The sequence below is a fragment of the Eurypyga helias genome, unplaced genomic scaffold (assembly GCF_000690775.1).
Source record: "Eurypyga helias isolate BGI_N326 unplaced genomic scaffold, ASM69077v1 scaffold9905, whole genome shotgun sequence".
NCBI classification, from domain to species: domain Eukaryota; kingdom Metazoa; phylum Chordata; class Aves; order Eurypygiformes; family Eurypygidae; genus Eurypyga; species Eurypyga helias.
This window is the reverse complement of record NW_010249474.1, coordinates 30,627-52,500: the sequence shown is the minus strand read 5'-3', so window position 1 is coordinate 52,500 and position 21,874 is coordinate 30,627. Positions and strand designations below refer to the sequence as shown.

Below are 21,874 nucleotides of genomic sequence, written 5' to 3'. Positions count from 1 at the left end.
ACAAGGCAAAATAACATCTTGTAACATTCAGCATTTCTCGCGTGTTCCAGAATTACCTATGGCATGAATACACCACATTTTAAAATGGCCTTTAGTACATTTGTGTGAGTCTTAGAGGCTTAAATTCATAATACACAATATACAGAAAAACCAACAGCTTTTATTCATTTTATAATCCTGAGTCTATTGGCATGAGGTTCATGCATGACACTCTGCCTATAGAAAAGTCCCCCAAAAAGCAGGGCAAGTCCACCCAGCTCCCTTGGCAGGATCAGATCCATACCTGTAGAAACAGAACTCTCCTTTTTCGTTCCATTTTCTTCCATCAGCTTAGCAGTAGATTATTAGAAAAGAAGCATTAAGCACAGTGAGAGTGCTTCCCTCTAATTGATACTTTGAGAGATCTCTACTTTGTTGTTCATTTTAACTAATTTTTATCATGCCTCTGGGATGATATAACCCACACATCCTTCACCTAAGAAACCTGGTAATTACGGTGCTCACTACAAGTAATTAGCTCTCAAATAAAAAGGAATCTTTATCCAAATTGCTGGGGGAAAATGCAATAATAATAAAGAAAGAAAGATGTTTAGATAAGTAAATATCAACAGGAAATGACCATTCAAAAAAACTAGCAGAACAAGCCATCAGGTCAATGCTATTCATTACTGGGACACCACACAGCTTACAGTTTCATTTTTGAGAGTTTAAACAGAGCTCTTCTTTACCATGACAATCAGGTCAGTGCCGTATTCGCTGGGAAACAAGTGTAATAGCACTAAAGTACTTTGACACAGGAACGCTGCTGTTCTCGGTTTACTTGAAGCATGCAGGCATGACGTCCTCCACCTCATTAGAGAAAGCAACCTAAGGATGGACTGATTCTGTCTGGAGGGTGCATGCACACAAGAAGTATGCCTCATAACTTAATGGAAGAAATCTTTTCTCTGTTTCAAGTACCAGATATAGTGCAGTGGCTGATAACAGTCTATTAAAAAGCAGCTTCTGTGAGATGTATAGTTGGTCAGAAAATTAAATGATGGCACGGGGTAGAAAAGGCAACTAACTGTAAGAGGCTGTACATTACACCCATTGTCCTTTTTCCAGGCAAGTAAGTTTGCTAGAGAAAAGAGCATACCAAGTGTGTGATGCACACAGAACTGTAAAAATGAAGCAACACTGGGAACAGCCTACTAGCGCACGGATAAGAGAACAATAAATGCAGGCTCTGTAATGGAGGTTAGATAGGTATTAGCTACGAGGAAGCACTAATGAAGTGAACAAGAATGAAGTTTAAATCATGGATATCCAGGTGTTTAGCATTACTTAGGAATAAAGCAATTAGGATTCAAAGGGAATAATTATCAGATTTAACAAAGAGGCCATTTAATGTTTGTCACCGTGTCATTACTCCTATTTAATGGTAAGGGAACACTAAGGAGTTAAAATGCATTGTGAGCATGGATTAGATAGTACAGTGAAACAAGTCACAACAGTGATAATTAAAAAGTGGGTAATTGCCACAGTTACTGCACAGTAACATCGAAGATGCTGTTGCTTGCCCCTATGCTTTCAACAGGAAGTCACAGGCAATTGTGTGTTGAGTCTGCTGAAAATACATTAAATGATAAATACTGTAGATGGAAAATGCTTGAATGATGCAATTAGTGTGAACTGCTGCCCCAGCTTTGTCATGGTTATTTGGGCTTGTCAGCTACTTAGGATTTTTCTGATTTCTTTCTATTCTTAACCTTTTCAACCCTTACACATCAGGTTGTCTTCAGTCTACTCACACTGATGATGCTCGCAGCAGCCAAGCTCTATTCTGTTTTCCAGATATTCTTTGAAATTTAGTTGAAATGCACAAAATTCAGTTAAATATCAAGACAGGCTGCAATAGAATAGTGATATCCACTTGTTTCACTGGATGTTAAATGTGGAACTGAGAGTTTCCAAAACTAAATGAAGAAAACTCAATGAAACTAACTCTCCATTTTCAGGCATGGGAGGTGTAGAATAGAAAATTCACTGAACATTCTAATCCTGCTAATTCTTTTAAGTGACTATCAAAGAGGAGTGACTTCTTTTTCTCTTGGAGGAATCAGAGGGCTAAAAATATAAAAAATGAAACTGCTACCAATGGGCCAAAAGCAAGCAGAGAACAGAATTTAGTGCCCTAATAAGAAAGAAAGTAATTGCTGCTGAATCAAATTTCTCTCTTGATAAGATTTCAAAAACCACTAAGTACATGTTAGGCAGTGATGTGTGCATTCTTGGAAAAAGCTGCTGTGAATCTTCAAGGCAGGCTTAAGTGATGTGCAAAGAACCTATGGTAATGATGATGACATTAAAAGGTTCATAGAACCAGTATTAATAGCTAGAAGCAAGATGAAGCACTAGTTTTCTGCAAGGGATCACAGGCAAAAAAACCACAAAGCTAAGAAGAAAAGAGAATGTGAATTTTAAGAACAGCTGAAAACAGCAGGTGAAGTCTTCTGTGTACAGTCACCCAGAAAATAAGGGGCTTGAAGAACAAAGACGAGCCAGAACTAAGATTCTGTATAAATTAGGATTCCACCAAATTATTAGGAATTATGCTGAGCAAACATAGCAGTAATTTTGAGACCTTGCTCAGCATTTGATACTCACAAGATAGCATAAGTACGTTATCAAGAGAAACATATCCCACAGGTGAGAGGATTCTTGGATATATCATCCTAGAGTCACACAATAATTCTGACATTAAACCCTGCTTTGTTTAGGATGAAATAATTGAATATACAGTTAGTGGATCATTTCATTCAGAAATGGAGCTACCTTATTTTGACAAATCTAATAATCTTTGTAAGAAAAAGTCCAGTTTGAGCACTACATAAAGAAGATAAAAATGAACTGTAGTTTGACTATTTCCATCTTTTGTGATTTAGCATTACTTTCTAGTGTTCCGTTTCAAAACTTTTGTAAAAGCAAATATTGCATTTAACAAAGAACAGCATTTTGTAAAATTTAATTGCGTTTTGTACCTTTTTGGAAACCCATAAACAATACTGGATAAAAGAATCTGAAAAGGAAATCCTTCATAAACTGGTATTATCCAGTGAAATTAATCATGCTAATTTCTCTGTCTAATGTGAGTAAAGAGAAAACACAAAACCAAATTTTAAATGTGATATTTGCCATTATAGTTTCACTAGTTCCCTGTCTTAGCAAACATCAAATGTATTCGTTGAAAGTGAGGATCTTGCTACTGTTGACATTGCCCTTTAAACAAACACTTAGGACAGGATGGATGAGCTCTGCCACAGGAAATAGAGTTACCAACCCTGTAAGCATCAGTGAAAACAGGTAAATATTTTAATATCAGGCATCCCAGGGAGACTTCTTCTGAAGTGTAGTTTCGGGATTGGGTCCAAAAGAGAAGAAATTACACACATGCAGTGGAATTCACAAGAAGTAGACTTGAAGTACAGGATAGTGAGTTGTCAGGGAGTTACCTTCAGAAAATCCTTCATGCAAAGAATGATGCAGAACAACTGTCTGCTGGCTGATAACATACATGCTGCTAAAGAACTGTAGCCAAAGAAATCTGGCTTGAAAGCTTGATTCCAAAAAGATACTTCTTAAGCAATTCTTAGCATCAGATATGAATGTGAACTATCATCAGCCAAAACAGGGTAGAGAAGAAAATGGAAATGGGTTAATCAGGTGCAGAAAACATTACTGTTGAGCACGTACTGGAGAACATTGAGTATATTATTTTTTTTCTATGATGAATGATTAAAATAATTTATTTTTTTTCATTCACTATGACTGCTCCATTATGTATCATTAGGGAATGGAGATTTATGCATCCAAGTATTTGCCAGGCAACAAAAAGGGAATGTAGGGGCTATTTAGCATGTGGCAGAAGAAAAAGTTAACAATGAGATTCTACTATCTAGTTTACACGGTGGATTTTGCCCACAATGGGCTAATTAACCTTAAGATGCAGGATGAAAGGGGGTAAAAATCCATCTCAATTGGCACTGCACTGTATATGCTGTGGTACTAATGATTTAAATTTATGTCAAAGAAGAGATATTTGGCAGAAATTAGAATATCTGAAAATTGAACTATTATGGACCAGTTGTCCTCTATTATTAAGAGGCCTCTGAGGCTATATTGATACTGGCAAGCCAAACAGTACCAGGAAACACTTCCCAAAAACTGAAAGTAAGCCATCTGTAAAGTTACGCGGTAAGAATGGTCCCTGGCACTGTTTTGGCATGGGCCAACTAGCATTCTCCTAAACAATTACTGAGAACAGGTGAGAGGCAACCATGAGTCCACAACCATTCCCAAGACTCACTTTGCATGGGGATCCCCTGGATGTGAGAGTAAATGAATGTGGTAATATCTTCCCAAGCATATTTCATTTAGTAGCGTAGACAAAGCCTGAGTTTTCTGGAGCCCATTTTACCTGAAAGTCAACCTAACCAAAGCTATTTGGTGAAGTTATATGGAGAAACCATATCTATAATTTTGATGAACAATGACCAGTCATTTTTGGACCTGGACACTGTATGCCATTAAGAAGGAAATATAGCAACTTTATATTTCCTTTATATGCACTCTCTGTGCCAATAACCGTTCGACAAAAGCCAGAGGGCACTCAGCCAGAGACTCCATTGTGAAAGGAAAGCCATTCTGATCCAATGAAGAGAAAAACAAGATGCTTTGACCACCACTTAGGGAAACAATAACATGATGATCATCAATCAAAGCAGAGCTCAGTAGCAGAGAAGACATTGCTTCAGTCTTACCATGTCTAACAACACTGGTGAGTAAGCCCCTAACTTACTTGCCAAAGTGAGTTGCTTTCTTAATCAAAGTTTAGAGACCAACAGCAAGTGGAATTACTGGATAAAATGAGCTGGGGGGTTTTAACCTGCTCCCTAACTCTGCTGTGCATATGTTTGATATGAATGTGGAGATTGGAAGGTGAATGGGAGAGCTTCAATCTGCAAGGCTGCACTCACAATGAACTTTGACTGCAGAATTAGAGCCTAAAACAAGAAAATAAATTAGGTTCGTTCTTTGAGGACTAAACAAGTAATTCTGCTGTAAATCTGATTCCCTAACTTCAGTAAGACTCATTGTAGGAGGAAGTGCTTTCTTACCTGAACAAAAACCAGATTCAAAACAGAGTCAAACCAGTCAGTAAAACAGAGTTACAGGTTCTGTTAAAAGTGCAAGCCCAAATGAAGCGGTACATGTCTGCAATGACTTTACAAACTAGGGGAAGGAGATATTCAGCAGCTCTTGGAGTTTGGAGCACAGTGAAACTGCCATTACAAATCACCTTCAACAAAAACCTTCTTATTTTAGCAGGCAATTATTCAGAAATATTATGGAGAGTCTTGGGCAGCATTCTATTTTAAATATTTATTCTGAATTAAGCAACAGATTGGACTTGTCTAAAGGGTGGACCAAATGCCTGATGAACTAATAATGTGGGAATTACTGTTTTGTGCTTCATCAGATGTTACTTTAAATATTTGCATGCAAAAAGTTTACATACAAAATTCTATCCTAAGTTTTACCTCAAGGAGTGTCATTCAGAACAAACAAAAAAAGCATAACAAAACTACTGGCATATTGTTTTTGTTACAGAAGCCTAATATGAACTAAAACCATTTCTGTCAATTAGATTTTAATTAAGATTTTTTTTTTTTTTTTTTTTAATCAGAGGTAGCATCCAGGCTACAGCGATGATTAAGAATTGCTCTGAGTACATCTCATAGCATTACTTTTTAGCTACTCAGACCAGTCTCACAAACATGGTAAGAATGTATAATATGCTGTGTTTTAGAAGGGGATGATGACTATGCAGGATGATCAAACTAATGAAATAAGAAAATCACCCCCTTATAGACTTACTGTTTGAACTTTGTGGAAATCCAGGTAAGGAGGATGGACCATTCATTCCAGGCAGAAGAACAGGAGGAAGGCCAGGGAGTCCTGGATAAGCTGCTGGCAAACTGATACCATGAAGAGAACTGCTGTCCATCATGCCTGGCTGCTGTACTGTTAATCCTAGCACATCAGTAGCCTTCTTTATGCGATCCAGTTCTTGCTGTGCCATCAGCTGTCTAACTGTTGTAGGAGCTAAATAATCTTTCTCTCGATCTAGCTGACTTCCCACAGTTTCTCTCACTTTTGTAATATGTTGTTTGGAAAAGATATGATCTCTTATGGACAAACGTGCAGAATATTTCACGCCACATAGAGAACATTCTGGTTTTGTCCCATCAGGTCCAGTCTGATTTATCATAAATGGCTTCCCTATGTTAATTTTGAACTTCTTTTCTTTAGCCCGGGCATTCTGAAACCAGACCTGGACCACACGTTTGGGCAGGCCAATCTCATTCCCTAGCATTTCACATTCCTGCATGGTTGGAGTCCGGTAGTCACTAAAGCAAGCCTTGAGAACTTTAAGCTGGAGGTTACTCATTTGTGTTCGGAAACGTTTGTGGCCTGGCCGATCACTGCTTTTGGATTTAAAGGGATTGCTAGCTCCAAATGGGTTAGGTGAACTTGGATCAGCTATGCTTGAAGTTTCACTGCGGTCGGCATTATCATCAGGGTCATCAGTAATGTAGTAACTTTGGTCATGATCACCATCTTTTTCACTGAAATGTATTGAGGGGCTTGTTAGGGAAAAGAGAAATTTATCCTCGTTATTCTCATTTGTAGGTGTAGTTGCAGGTTTTGGTAGCGTGTCGTTCACGAGCGTTTTTGGTTCTTTGGGAGGTGATGCAGGTTTTGCATCCCCTGAACTGCCAGTCGTGCTTTCCATTTCATTGTTCCCCTCATCCCCTGTTGTGGCATCACTGATTGCAGTATTAATTGATGAAGTCTCATCAAAGTCAGTCTTGTTTTGGTCATATCCAGAGTCAGCAGGAGGGGCATTCAAATTTTCTATATCCTCACTAGACTCTGCTTTGAAAGAAGAAGGACTTAAGAGGTTCTTCGGCGACATTTCTGCAGTTTTGCTAACAGGGGTTGATACAGTGGAGGCTAATTCATTTTCACTTGATAATTCATTTTTTGCTAATGACAGTGATGGGTAATCAAAAAATATGTATTTCTGTGGACTTTCTCCTCCATCTTCAGTTGATATCAAGGGACTCGGAGGCAAACTATAACCAGCCTGTTTCCCTTCATTCCAATGTCGAGAGCGAATGTGACTTTCTAAAGCTGATTTTGCCTTAAACAGAGCTCGACAAAAAGGACACCTTTTATGGGACTGGGCTGGACCAACTGCACGGAATTGTCCCTTTCTTTCTCGGGCTCTTGTGTTCTGAAACCAGACTTGTACAACTCTCTTTTTCAGTCCCACTTCACGTGCAATGTGATCTAGCATCTTTCTGGTGGGGTTAGAATCTAGTAAGTACTTTTCATAGAGTATTTCCAGCTGCTCTGGAGTAATTGTAGTTCTTAAACGCTTATCACGATGTTGATCTTCTCCACTGTTTCCTCCCTCTTTCTCACTACAGTTATTGTCTTCTTTATCATCTAATTTTCGTTTCAGGGAACCAGAAACTGTAGCAGGGTGTGCCGTATGTGATGAGCCAGTTTGTGGTGGCATCTGAGCAAGAGAACTGTTAAGTAACTGTCCAGTCATCAAAGGATTATTGGGGTCAAATATCATATAGGGCATATCCATTGGTCTTTCTAAAAACTGTGAGTGAAGAAATTGGTTTTGGGCTGCTAGGAAATGCATGTGCTGGTGCTCTTGCCAAAGTTCTAGGGTTGGAAAGGCAACTGTACACTGGTCACATTGGTACTGTAGTAACTGAGGAGGTAGACTGTTCTGTAGAGAAGTCATTGAAATTGGTAAAGGACTGGAAGGAACGGGAGTCGTTTGTGATGCAGAAGAAGGTCTCCCTACTATTTGTGTTTGTTTTTGTTGCTGTGGTTGAGAAGCTGAGGGCTGAGGGTCAGAAGGGGTTACTGGAGTAGGCTGTACTGGTTTGGTGCTTTGGGAAGTTGCATCAGTCTGCTTGGAGATAGTTTCATTTTGTTTTGGTTTTTCTGTGGACTCTGGTTTAGGAGAAGCCTTCTCAGGTTCTGGTTTGGGTGATGGAATCAAAGGAGTACTAGAACCAGAGCCAGAGCTTGCTGCTGTAACTGCCAGGCTTTTTGCTGAGTCATTTTGGCCAGAAACTGTGCAGTTCTTATACACTGTTTGATCGGAGGCATCCATAGAATCTTCAGTTTGACTTTCGTCTTGAGCATCGTCATCTTCATCTTTATAACACTGCTTTTTCTGGTGTGTAATCAAATCAAAGATCCTGGGAAAAACCACACTGCACTTTTTGCACTGATATTGCATGTTGCTTGTTCGAATGTAACGCTCATTCGTCAGTTCCCTTTTCTCATTGTCTTTAGTTTCAGCTTGATTTTCATAACTTTTGCGAGCTTTTTGTCGTGCATTTTGGAACCACACGACAATAACTCGAGTAGGTAGGTTAAGTACAGTTGAAAGTTGTTCAATTTCATCATCCTTTGGATAAGCATTTGTGTCAAAGAAGTCTTGGAGGACACGAAGCTGGTAGTCAGTAAACCGCGTCCTAGACGACCTCTTGCTGAAAGATGCGTCAGACTTGTAAGGTTCTACAGCTGAAGGTTGAGGATCTATTCTGATATCTTCCAATACTGTTATGGGAGGATTACTGAAGTTATATGGAGAATCTTTATTTCTCTGTCGTTCTTTAAACAGCGTATTACGAAACCAGTGCTTGATCACTTTCTGTGAAAGACCAGATTTCTCAGCCATTTCTTGGATCTGCTCTTCACTTGGAGAATTGTTAATATCAAAATAAGCCCGCAAGATTTTTAACTGGTCATCTGTGATTCTTGTACGTGGGCGCTTGAACTGAGAGTGCCGCAGGAAATTGGGATCTAATCCCAGCTGCTGCTGACAGAGCTGGGTAAGGTCTGCAGATAAAGTATCCATTGGTGGCAACTGGAGGGCAAGCTGAGGAGGCAATGCAGGATGTTGCACTGGCTGCATCATAATTGGAGGGAAAAGCGGGAGATCAAGTGAAACGGGGAGCTGGACTTGAGGTGGGGCTGATGGTGGTGGTGGTGGAGGTGGAGGTGGTGGTGGTGGAGGAGGCGGTGGTGGTGGTGTGGGTGGTGGAGCTTGCAAAGGAGTGGGAGTTGTGTTTTGTATTTTTCCAGCCCCAGCTGAAGAAGGCTGAGAAGGAGTTGGAGGAGGAGGAGGTGGTGGCGGCGGAGGAGGCGGAGGTGGAGGCGGCGGTGTTTCTGGAGAAGATGGTGAAATTGGATAAAGCTTGTCATATGCCTCCCTGTACTGTCGGGCAAACTTTTCTAGTGCTCCATATGGAAAAAACTGTCCATGCACATGTTCTTGATGACTCTTCAGAATAAGAATGTTGGAAAAGAGTTTACTGCAGGTTCCACATTCCAGTTTGTCTGTGTTTTCACCATCGCTGGTCTTGCTTTTTTTCTGCACTTTTTGTCTGTTCTCATTGTATTGGATAACTAACTCAAACCCAAAGTTCTCCAACAAAGCCTTGGCTGCATTCCCCCTTGCTCCAGAAGCTATTCTGGGTGGTGGAATGCCTGGTTCTGAGGATTTTGTTTTCTTCATATCTTTGTTTTCTTTTAGTCCTTCATTCTCATTAGTAAACTCTTGCTTTGGCTTCTCTTGTTTCTCAGAAATTTCTTCAGATTCCTTATATGATGGCATATCCTTTATCAGCTGGCAGTCTGTACTTACTAAGGTACTTTGCTCTGCTTTCATCAGTTTGCTACTTTGCTGCTGCTGTTTTTGGGACTGAAGTTGGGGTTGAGTGGATTGATACTGTTGTGCTTGTTGCTGCAGTATCTGTAGCTGGGTTTGGCCAACATGATGCTGAGTTTGTATCTGCTGCTTCAAATCTTCTAGCAGTGACCCTGTCATACCAGCCATTCCAGGCATACCAAATGTGGCAGAACCAGGCAAACCCAGGTCTGGGCTTAAGCTAAATTCTGTTCCAGGTATATAGAATGGGAAAAGGAATTGAGGCTGTTGAAACTGCAGCAGTGCTTCTGGTGTCATTGGAAAGTGAGGCAAAAAAGCTGGGTTTAGAAACTGGGGTTGAAAGAATGCAGCTTGCTGTTGCAGTTCATGCTGTAGTTGCATTTGAAGTTGTGCTGGTGACTGGGGTGGGTGATGTGTAGGCTGAGCAGAAATTAGTTCAGAAGCTTGTTTTTTATTTAATTCTTTGGCATCTAAATGTGGTTCTTTGCTGTTAACTGCTGGTAAGCTCATAGATTCTAGAATTCCTTGGCTAGGGCTATTAACATTCCCTGCTACACTGTTTCCACTACTTATATTACCACTTGGTTCTAATTTTGCAGCCCTTGCCTTTGTCTGATGAAGCACAGATCTCATATGGATTTCCAATGTAGAACTTTGGCTATACGCAACATTACAAATGCTGCATTTGTAGGGTTTGTTGTCGGTGCTGCTATTGGTTTCTTGAGGGACAGGACTTGATGCTTCCTGCAAAACCTTTTTGAGTTTATGTAGATGGGACACTGAGTTATAGTGGACCAAGAGAATGTTCTTTTGGGTGAAAGACTCTTTACACACTGTACACTTATATGGGCGAGATGGATCTAGAAATTTTTCCATAGTAAAATTTGGCCCTTTTCTAAAAGGTAAGGTCCGCTTTGGTTCTGAGCCCATATCGTCTGGAATAGAGCTACTATCGCTTCCTACAGGACTTGCTTTACCTTCCTGGTCCATCTCATAATCTCTCTCTATTTCCTGTTCTAGTGCATGATCATCTTGTGCCATATTTTCACTTTCTGCCCAGAGTTCACCATTGACAGGTAAAGATGCACACAGCTGCTGAAGTTCAGCTTCATTGAGTTCAGGGTGGCCTGCTTCCAAGTGTTTTTTTAAAGCCTGGAATGTACGGAAGCTACGTTGGCAAAGGCTACACATGGTAGCTGCCCGAATAGCATGATACTGGGAATGTATCTGAAGCTTCTGCATAGTCTTAAAAGCCAAGCTACAATGGTTACAACGGTACTTATACACATGGCGGTCAGAAACAGAGAGCTGCTGCTTCTTCTGCTGTTCGTTTAGCTGATCCGTCATGGAGTCAGTGGTCTTTATATCTTTACTGCTGCTCTTATTCCAATCTGGTGTTTCAGTAGATTCCTTAGGTGGCTTCTGTTCCTCGGTCTTAATTTCCATGCCAGTTTTTGATTCATCGATCCCAGGAGTACTTTTTTCATCCACAGGACTTTCACCTAGTTAAAGAAAGTTGAGTGTCTTTTACACAAGTAGAAGAGAATAGCACCTGGTACTAATGGCATTTTTTTAATCAGAAATCAAGAGAGGCACGTGGCATGCCATGTGTTGGCCTAGCAAAGTATAGCAACCCATCCTTGCCCCAGAGAATAAAGCATACGCTACCAACAGAAGGTTAGGAAAAAGTAATTAAATCCAAACATGATGATCAGATTGGCTGGGGCAGTTGGTCCAGGAGTGGCACAGGGTTTCTCTCTGTCGTAAGGTAGGATTTTATTGGTACAATGAGAACACTGAACAAGAACAAGAAACAAACCAGTAGGAAAGAGGGAGGGATTAGAAATGGTGTCAATAAGTAGGACAAGTGACTAGAAAGGAGGAGGGAAGTGGTCTAAGGAGAGAGGGAGGAGCATGCTGTGAGAAGAAGCAAAGCAGCTTCCCAGCAGAGTACAATAAGTGTCCAGAAAAAGAAACCTGCTATTGGAAAGGCAGGCAGCATTATTTGCCTAACATTCCCCATCGATGCTGGTGGAAGTGCCACTGTCTTTTCGGATTGCATCTTATTTGTTTGTTAAACAAGGAAGGTCTTACCTTCAGAGTGGCTAGGCCACTACCACAAGCCACATACACATGGCATACACATGCATCTTAGTAGCTCTGCTTGGGTGCAGTCAGCCAAATTCAGGTCCCTTGTTATTTTTCTCTTTTTATCTCTCTGGCTATATGCAAGCCAAAAAAGGATTCACTTTATTGAGAAAGAAACAAGTGCTTTCTAAATTTCTAAATTACCCTTACCTAGCTTTACATGTTTGAGCAGTTTCTTGCGTACCTGGATATTTCCCAGATCCCTCAGCTGTAATGGTTGCAGGTGTGTCACGTTCAGACTTCTCTGAAGAGGCTGCTGTCATTAGCATACTATTGGGCATCATGACATCTGGTACAGGAACCTTTGAAACCAGGAACATAGTATTATTACAGGAAAGGTCACACTATTTAATACTATACAACAGTATGCAATTACAGTTCAAAAGATCCACTATATCTAGATCAAAGACTGCCAGTACTAAACTGAGAACTTGATTCAGTCCTTGATAATGGTTCCTGATAGACCACAAATCAAGAGCTTTGGGTGTCTCTTGGTGGACAACCAACTCAAAATAATCCACAGTAAGGTAATACTACAGAACTACATACACTCAATATTTCATTGGTCTCAGTGTCACCACAAAGAAGGTTTTGCTGGCTATGTCAGGTAGGTTAGATTTACCAGGGGAATTCTCCTTGGACATCCTGAAAGATGGAGATCATGTTGAGATACAGTCATCAGTCAGTTCTTGACTAAGGGCATTCCCACTTTGCTTCACCCGTATTGTTTTTTAAACAAACGTTGAACCTTCCATGCTCTTTGAAAAAAAATGGTAAGTTTATTTCCATACAGAAATAGCAATATATTTCCATTTTAAAAAGAGTTTTCTCTTTCTTGTCCTCAGTTGCATATGTATCTTCTGACTGCTTTACCTAAACCTTGAGAAGAAAGCTCATAATCCTCAGTGGGGAGGGTTTTTTCCCCACATTTTTCCAGTTTCCTAAAAGGGTATGGGAGAGTTAAATATCTACAGAATTTTCCTTGTGGGGTGGTGAAATTACAGAGTCTGGCAGAGCTATAGCTAGTAGAAAACCAAGGAAAGAAAAGAAAAAAAAAGAAAACTTTTGTGGATCCCCAATTCTGTATTTGCTCATCAGCACTAGGCACAAGGAAGCTTAGACCTTCAGTCAGGAGCTCTTTCAATTCTTTCTTATTTTTGTGCCACTTTACTTGGGAATGAGTTGGTAGGCCTACAACCACAACCACATAAATGAAGGAGGTGTCTGAATACAGAAAGTAATCCTTAAGACGGTGGATGCTTGAGATTTCCAAGTGCATTTCCTTCTAAATGGCAATAAAACCATAATCAAGCTGTCTTAGAAAGGTCTGTTTTCTACATGAACCTATAATGCAATAATAAATACTTTCTAGACCTGATTGTGTCTTTACTGAAATTGTTTTGAATGGTGGTGAGTCTTTATTTCTCACAGAAATTTATTATTTTTACATGGTTTGTGCAATTTTGCAGTGAAGAACAGGATTTTCCTGGTGAGGCTGAAATAGGATTCATCCTCGAAATAGTTTGCTGGTTATAGCACTCATGCCAATCATGGAAAAGCCAGTTCAAGTCCCTGCCTGATTCAGGGTAGGTATTTGAAATCAGATATTCCATATCCTAAAGAACTGACCTTACTGGATTGCTGCCTCTTCGCAGACTTGCCTTTCTGTTTCATACTCACATTTTATTAACAAAAAACCTAAAATATCTTTATGCAAAAGCACAATGTAAGAAACAGGACATTCTGTACAGTAAGGTAATCATGTTCTCCAGCTAGCACCACTATTGATATTTTACAGTGAATTTCATGTAATATAATGCAAGTACAGACCAGCTATACAAAGGAATTCTACGTGTGGGAACTACATTCTAGGGGGAACTCCCGTTATTTACAAACAGGAGTCACAATACCTCTGAGACCTGGATATTATTAGTCCCAATTTACAGGTGCACTTAGAGACATTGACAAGCTTGATTTTTCCAAGGTAAACGTCAATGAGGAGCTGCAGGTTTTCAGCATCTTTGAAATCCACCTTCAGGCATTTTCCCAAGGGGCATCAGTGACTGGATGAGGTGGCAACAGAACCTAGGAGTCCTGACCCACTCGCCTCCTCAGGGTATTTGGATACTGTAACACAGCAAATACATTGCCCAGAGGCCTGAGTACATTTCTGTAGCATGTGCATCGGTATTTGGAACACTTACTGTCATGAGCAGTTTCTCCACACAGTCAGGGGACACACTGTGCAAATGGGTCAAATGAAGCTGGAGATGCATTTTGTTGCTGAGGACATCCTGGCAGAGGGGGCAGCAGATGACAGGTTGCATCGAATGCTGTGACAGGACATGCATCTGGATGCGATTTGGGTCCCTACTATTGTAGTTACAATAAGGACATTGATAGAACTGAAAAAAATCAAATTAAGATGCAGGCTATTAGTCAGTGTCCTTTTTATAACTTGCTGATACTGCTATTTTAACAGCATATCATCTCTGTTTCATTCTTGAGTTATTTGAAAGAGTTCTAGAATGCAATTAAATTGTTACATTTTCTTTTACCTGCTCATGACAAAATTTATTGTCCTCTGGAGGCTTTGATTTTTTAGCTGCACCATCCTCTTCTTTTGCCAGAAGAAGCTGTTGTGTCCCTACCACAGTGCTCACTTTGGGTTCCTTCTCTGGTGTGACTATTCCTGTTCCGAAAACATAATTTTATAAGAAGATATTTTAAACTTTAAAATTTCCTGGTTTACAAAGAGGCTGTGATTCCAAAGGTCTGTAGGTCTGTATTGTCTTTGAGGGTCTTTTTTTTTTTTTAAGTTCTGAGAAAAAATATAATTGAATAAAACAACTCTGTTAAGCACAAAGGTGAAAATACACTTTTATCCTTGATGGAGACTCTATAAATACATTTTAAAATTGACTCTTCTCTACTGTTTAGATAACCTTAGGTTGCCTTTAAAGATTAATCAATAACGTTCTTTCTTTAGCAGCACAGTATGATTTTGTGTATTACATTAAAACAAATCAGCTTTTGCTTAAAAATCCTGTTTTCCAAAATAATTAATTTGCTGCTGTTTAATTACCCTCTCTCTTTTCTAAACTGTCTGAGCAATGTGATTATTGTGCTGTTTTGATAACTCCTTCCTGGTTACAATTCTGAAGCTAAATATTGTGAGGCTTTAAAAGAAATACTGTGGAGAACAGGATTTCAGAGCTAGCTTAATATTAATTATATACAAAGATCAGTCATTTGGGATTGCCTCAGATGTTTACACTGTGAATTTTTATAGTCTGGCATTTGTGATCAAAACCAGAATATAATTGTTTTCTGTAGATAGTTCTACTATTAAGTATTAAATACTATATTTAATATTATGCCTGAACTAGCTGTGTAATGCGGCCCAGTCTTGCACACATCAAAGAAAAGAGTGCAATTCTAATTTCCCAGTCCATCAGAAAATTCTTTGCAGCGTCAATTTGCCAGATAATCTCTTCTGCTAGGCTGGATATTACAAGAGCATTGGGTAGGCATGTCACATACATCTCACGACAAACACAAAACCTCATTTACCAACCATTCCAATCTCATCATAGTGCGGCATCATCTGACCTTTTTTCTGCTGTTTATTATGAGTATTTCTAATTTTAACTTTCAATTTTCACCATCTTCCAGTCAATTTGCAACTAAATTATTTCCAGGGTGAGGACACTATCACTGGACAGTGGGTGCAAATACATCTTGAAATGCAATGAAGCTAAACCATTGATTGCTATCAGACCCAACGTAAATATATAGTCCAGGGGTAATCTGATTGTATGCTGTGCATGAAGATTTATCTTGATTTTTTTCAATCCACATAAGGTTCATATAAATGAACAAATTGCCCCTCATTGCACAATAACCTAGGATTAATTTTAAAATAAGGTCATGGATGTTTTGTCAACAATGTAAACATGAACAAAGAAAATACATGTATTTTTCGGTAGACAAAACCAAGAAATTTTTTTAGTATTATTATTATTTTCATAAATACTTCGTGCAATATTTGGTATTACAAGAGCAACGTTAAAGAGAAGTAAAATAAGAGAACAGTTTTCAAGGTAAATACCAAATCCTCATGGTACAATATTAAACAATTGAAAATTGAATCATACAGGGATATTTTCTGAAGGACATTTAAAAAAAGAAACAAAAACAAACAAAAAAAACCCAAATCCACATGTTTTATGACTTCTGAATTAACGGTGATTTCTCTACACATTGTTTTTCATTCCTAAGTTACTAATTATTTCTTTTGGTGTAATTTAGATCAGTAATTTTAGCATGTTCTTGCTCAAATTAAAGTTTATTCCTGCCATATTTCCCTACTTTTAATGACCAATTTGTCAACATCAGTTTAATATCTGAACAAGCCACTTTCTGGAGCCCCACTGAATTTTTACATTCTCAGGAACTGATCCTGGAGGTCTCATTTAGACTGCTCAGTCAGAGCTGTACTGATGACCTGAAGGACTAGCGATGCCTAAAAGTAAAATCTACATGATGCAATCACATAAGGTATCATTTTATTACTCACAGCACTCCCTGGCCTATCTGTATTTACTTGGCAATACACCGTTATTATTTAAATGTCTTTATGTGAGAATTATAGGAAGTAAAAAAGCAACATAATATATTAACAGAGAAAGGTTGCTTCTCAGGTTTTAGGATAGGTCCAAATTATGAACCTTTTCATTTCCAATGGTCAAAAACATCTAACAGTTGACTACTTGTTTCTTACCTTTATCATAAGTCACTTTTAAAACGTCCCTTTTCAAAGACAAAGGAGCGAGATTCTCAGCTAGTTTAAACAGATGCTGTTATACAGGATGTTGAATTTTAAATCAAAATAAACCAATTCTGCCTTCTCTTCCCCTCATCATGCTAGATTGTTCTCAACAGGTTGTTACAGAAATTAAGATTCAAATTCTGCTCCAAGATCCACTTGTCAAAATGCATTTAACAGTGTCTTGGCAGTGATATTTAACTGCTAGTGAAATTTAGCTTGGAGTGCACTCTGTGTGTGCCTGTGTGTGCCTGGGCACACACAAGGTTAATATTACACATCATCTTCCACCACAGGATGGAATAACTTAATTACTTCAAAGGGCCTATAATAATCATGAAACACATAGTTCTTGTTTCCATAAAAACAAGAGGGTTTTTTGGTTAAATTTTCTTTTGTGGTTAATATAATAAAAACGTTGAGTTATAAAACACTGTGCTGGGGTCAATAAATGTATAACAAAGCACAGCTTTTTACGATGTTTCCTATGATATTTATATAAACTGTTGAAATTTACAGAGGCTTTGTTGTTTTTGTTGTTGTTGTTGCTCTGGATTCATTCAACCTCAAGCACTGTTACTTCTTAAACGACCGAAGTTACATCTGGCCTATAGTATAGTAACTGAGTCTGCGACTTATGGTGAGCTTTGCAAAAAACCAGGGGTTGATTCTTCCCTCTGGCATGGGGACACCGCTCACCCCTGTGCGTGGTGAAGACCAAACCCCCCCGAAGCCAGAGTATACGTGCCAAAAACAGAGATTTGCTCCTTAAGCAAGCAAGTGGTCCAGCTATTACAACTCAGTGCCTCGTCTTGCTATATCATTTTTCTGCTTTCCGTGTTGAATTCACTGTTTTAAGGAGCTTCCTGTAGGGAGTCTGAATAAAGTTATGGTCTTATAGGAAGGGTATTGAAGGAGGAGGGGGAGAGGAAAGAAAAGATTATGGACCCGAACATGCCATGTGGCACTGTTGTCATAGCTAGATGTTCCACTGGCATGCTATTCTTACTAGACAGCTGTAGGAAAAGTGTAAATCCAGTTGTTATCTGAGTTTTAAATACACACTTTTCATTCCTGAGACATGTTATTTGTTGTTTTTTCCCCCTAATTCTGAAAGACATCTGTAATTCATTTTATAATATAGAATATGCAGCATTCTTTTTAGAATAATAATGTAATTTCAATACTTCTAGCTCCAAAACTTCGTTTAATTATAAATGTCACAAAATAGACTAGTCAGTGATTGCCCGTCAGTTACAGAATTATTTGACTTGTGTAAGATTGCTAATATAAAAATTACACAATTCACTGCAATTCAGATGTCATCACCTTTGCAATTTTTTTTAAACCTTAAAATAAAAGTAAAAATGTTTGTGTGACTAACAAGAAGGAGAAAGTTAATAAAATACATATATTAATGAAAAAAAAATCCTGGAAACGCCAAAATCAAAATACTATTTTCTTGTTTATGAATCTATGCGTTTGATAAAGACTGTATAATTTAAGACTTCTGACATGTCAGATGATGTTATTCAGCCTCAAAATAATTCTAAAATTATAATTACTGGTAGAGTATTCTTTCTAATTAGAGTAGAATGAAAGGATAATTTTCATTGCAATAATGAAGGTTAATTTCCATCCTTCCTCGTGTTTACTACCTTATTAAAAAGTGCTCCCCTTAGCCATGGCAGAGACATATTACATTTTCAATGCAAATGTATTAATCTGGATAAATTCCGTATTAATTCTTGCACTGCATAGAGCTGTAATTTGGATTATAATTAATCTAAAGTGGCACTAGATTTAAATGACAATATAGATGAGGCATTAGTAGGCTTTTCTGTTCTGAATGAATATTCAACAAATATAACTTGCATATTGCCAAGTCTCATTTTGAAAGCTCTACTCCTTGAGATAAGGTAAGCAATACAGCACAACAGCTTACACAAACATACTGTTACTAAATACATGTTAATCCTTTCTTGTCTAATAGATTCTATGCTAAAGAGGGGTCACACCACTTTCCTGTCTAACTTGTTAGTATTGTGATTAATTTATTGGTTTTCCTGAGATTTCTTTGGCAAGACTTGCAACACTCAATTCATGAGAAAGCCCAAATTAACATTCAATTATACATAAGCAGTTATGCAGTCATTAGAAATACTTGTCAGCTGAGTGAAAACTAAGTTGATGGTCTGAATGTTATATATGCAGAATTAATTTAGATTAGGAAAATAAAAAGTTTCTAAAAGATTTAGGATTTTACAGTACAAACTATCCTCTGCAAAGCACAAAGGCAATCGTGTATTTCAGCCCTTGTTTTTATATGAATCTTACTGCAAAGTTATTTGTGTAATTGCTGGCACGGGAATGCAGAACAATTATGCTGGTTTTTTGTAGTGCACCCAGTAGGCATCTGGATATAGGTTTGTCCTAATTAAACTTGGCCCTTATGAGCAGCTAATCCTAATGGAATTTTGAGAATTCCCCTTCAGTATTTTTTTCTAGATTCCATCCTATTTTTTTTTTTTGCTGGAGCTTTAATACCATATTCTTTCTTGAACAACTATAAAGGGACCTGCCTAAGAAAAAGAAAGGGCTGATACCTAACTACCTGATAGCATTTCACAGTGTCCCCTAGGCAGAGTGTATGGTGGGAAATGAATGCTGCAGGTGGCTGTCATCCCCCTCAGTGTGTGTCCAGGACAGCCCCCGATGAGACAGCACAGGAGGACCTATGTTGGCTTGGGAGCATGGCTTTATTGCACTGCAGACAGTTTTTGCCAAGTCAGAGAGCCAGCCAAGGGGGATATATACTTTAAACCACAATGCAGGATCTTGCTCAACATCATTCTTGTCATCATCGGCCTTTCTTCAGTCTCTTGATCTCAAAAAATAAAACGACTGAAGAGGAGCTGAGGTTCTAAACAGTGATGGGTACTGACCTTAGCACGTCAACAAGCAAACTGAAAGGAAGCTTTAATCTTTAAGTCAGTCTTCTGAATTGATTCAGCATAGAAAGGGCCGTCTATAATATTTTTTTTAAAAAATACAACCAGATATGTTTAATATGTAAAAAACAAATTACAGTATGGGAGAATTTGGGTGTAAAGAGATTCATACGTAAAATGGTATTTTCTCTACAACAGTACGTCTTTATGGAGACTACAACCTCCTTTGTATGCTGCTGTCATTGGCATACAAGGGAAAGATATATGACTACCTGAAACTAATAGGCTTCAACCTGTTTCAGCACTTCTTCTGCTTCAGTGAATCCAACATAATGTAAGTAGGTATAGCGTGCAGCAAAAGTAGCCAATGTAATATTCATTGTGACCATAGATTTCCATCTCATACATAAAAAGCATGGATGAAGTCACATATTTGCCAAATCAAACACAGAAAAAGCCTTGGGTATCTACACCAGATGCTGGCCCTGGGTTTGTTTGTGCACAAGTAAATGTCATGACATAGGGGGTTTGTTTTCAAAGACAGTAGCTTTCATTACTGGGCTTTGTCTATTCCAGGAGATCAAAATTACCCAACCCGTAATCCGTTTTCAATGATATTTCCTCTTTCTTAGGCTGAATCATCTGTAAACTTTTTCACTGGATTTTGTGTATTTTTTTCAAAATGCCTCAAATAAATGCCCAGGAAGAGGCCAGATTCTTGGGAGTAACTGATCAGAGACCAAGAACAAAAAATAATAATAACGAAAAACCCCACATTCTTTGGGTTAAAAGGGGGGCAAAACTTGATTGAAGAAAAAATTCAAGTGGTACCTAATCCTATGCTTATGAAAAATTAATATGCCATCAGAGGAATCACAAGTACAGCTAAGATTAATGAAAGGCGCTTAAAAAATTACAAGCACACAAACTGATTTGATTAAAAAATAATCTCGCTGGTCGTCCTGTAATATTCTTCAACTTATCCGCATCTATCCTGTCAGATGGTTATGATTAAAAATAGGTCAATGGGAGGCTACTGATAGAAATCACATGCAAAATGCACATGCAATGAATAGTAGTGGGAATGTCCAGACAGTTTAAAACGAAAGAGCATTTCATAAGTTAAAAAAGGGGGAAGACAAAATTCTAGCATCTTACCAGAGTCTTTACAAGATTTTTTGCCTTCACTATTGTCTCTCTCACTTGAGTCTTTATCATCAGCAACAGCCACTGATGTACTTTTAGCAGACCCTTCTGTATCTTCACCTTGTTCTTCTGTGGATAAGCACAGAAATTATATTAGGAAACAAACTCAGTGACCATCTAGCAGCATTTGAAAAATACGTCCTTTAATAAGAAAAGCACAAAAAGGTGGCAAAATAGAGGAAAGAAGGAGTGGGAGGAAGAAAAGGGAAAGGGAAAGAACAGCACGTTGAAGAGGTTGGACTTAATTACAAATAATTTGTAATATTTCAAAATCTATCCAGAAAATCTGACTCTGTCTTTATCAGAGTACCCGCTTTCCACCACTGTGACAGATTTAAAGCCTGTCCTTTCATATTCTTTGGCTAGAAACGATTTGTGTTAAAACACACGCACACGCATGCACATACACACAGCACACAGGCCAAAACAAAAGCCAGCACATGTAAAAATGCATCTTGGAGCCAAAAAAAAAAAAAGAAAAAGAAAAAAAAAGGGTGAGGGGAATTCACATATAAATCCTATTAGTGCAGCAGTATCCCGCTAATTGCAGTAAGTAAGTATTAGGTATTAGGTCCTCTATTAAATAAAAACCTCTGGCTTTGCGGGAGAAGTCTCAGATTTTGTCTCCAGGGGGAGCCATTCGGGATAAATGATGCACCTTGGTACATGGCTTCTGAGGAAGCAGCTTTACCCACACCTCACTTATGTGTTCACACCAGCTAGATTACATGGAAATCTTCACAGTAACTCAAGCCCATTTAATTATTCGGTAAATCTTAGCTATGCTGCTACTGGTGGATTAATCTGTTTATGCAGTTAGCTTCTATGCTGGGGCTGTGTAGCACTAATCCGTGAAAGGCCCACTGTTCCTTTTCATCCTGTGATCATTTGTCTCTCACTGTGCTGATGTCACATTTTAATGAATTT

General features: G+C 38.6%; 1 protein-coding gene across 1 annotated transcript in view; it reads right to left on the bottom strand.

Moving 5' to 3' along the window:
* Window positions 1–21,016, bottom strand: part of ZFHX4 (zinc finger homeobox 4) — a gene marked incomplete at its 5' end in the record, with an annotated part of 22,649 nt that extends 1,633 nt beyond the window's left edge. Inside the window, 5 exons of the mRNA XM_010151370.1 lie at window positions 5,920–11,316; window positions 12,147–12,264; window positions 14,167–14,367; window positions 14,521–14,654; window positions 20,900–21,016. Of these exons, the coding sequence (XP_010149672.1) occupies window positions 5,920–11,316; window positions 12,147–12,264; window positions 14,167–14,367; window positions 14,521–14,654; window positions 20,900–21,016 (5,967 nt within the window). The remainder of the gene's footprint in view (window positions 1–5,919; window positions 11,317–12,146; window positions 12,265–14,166; window positions 14,368–14,520; window positions 14,655–20,899) is intronic.
* Between the last annotated feature and the right edge of the window lie 858 nt (window positions 21,017–21,874).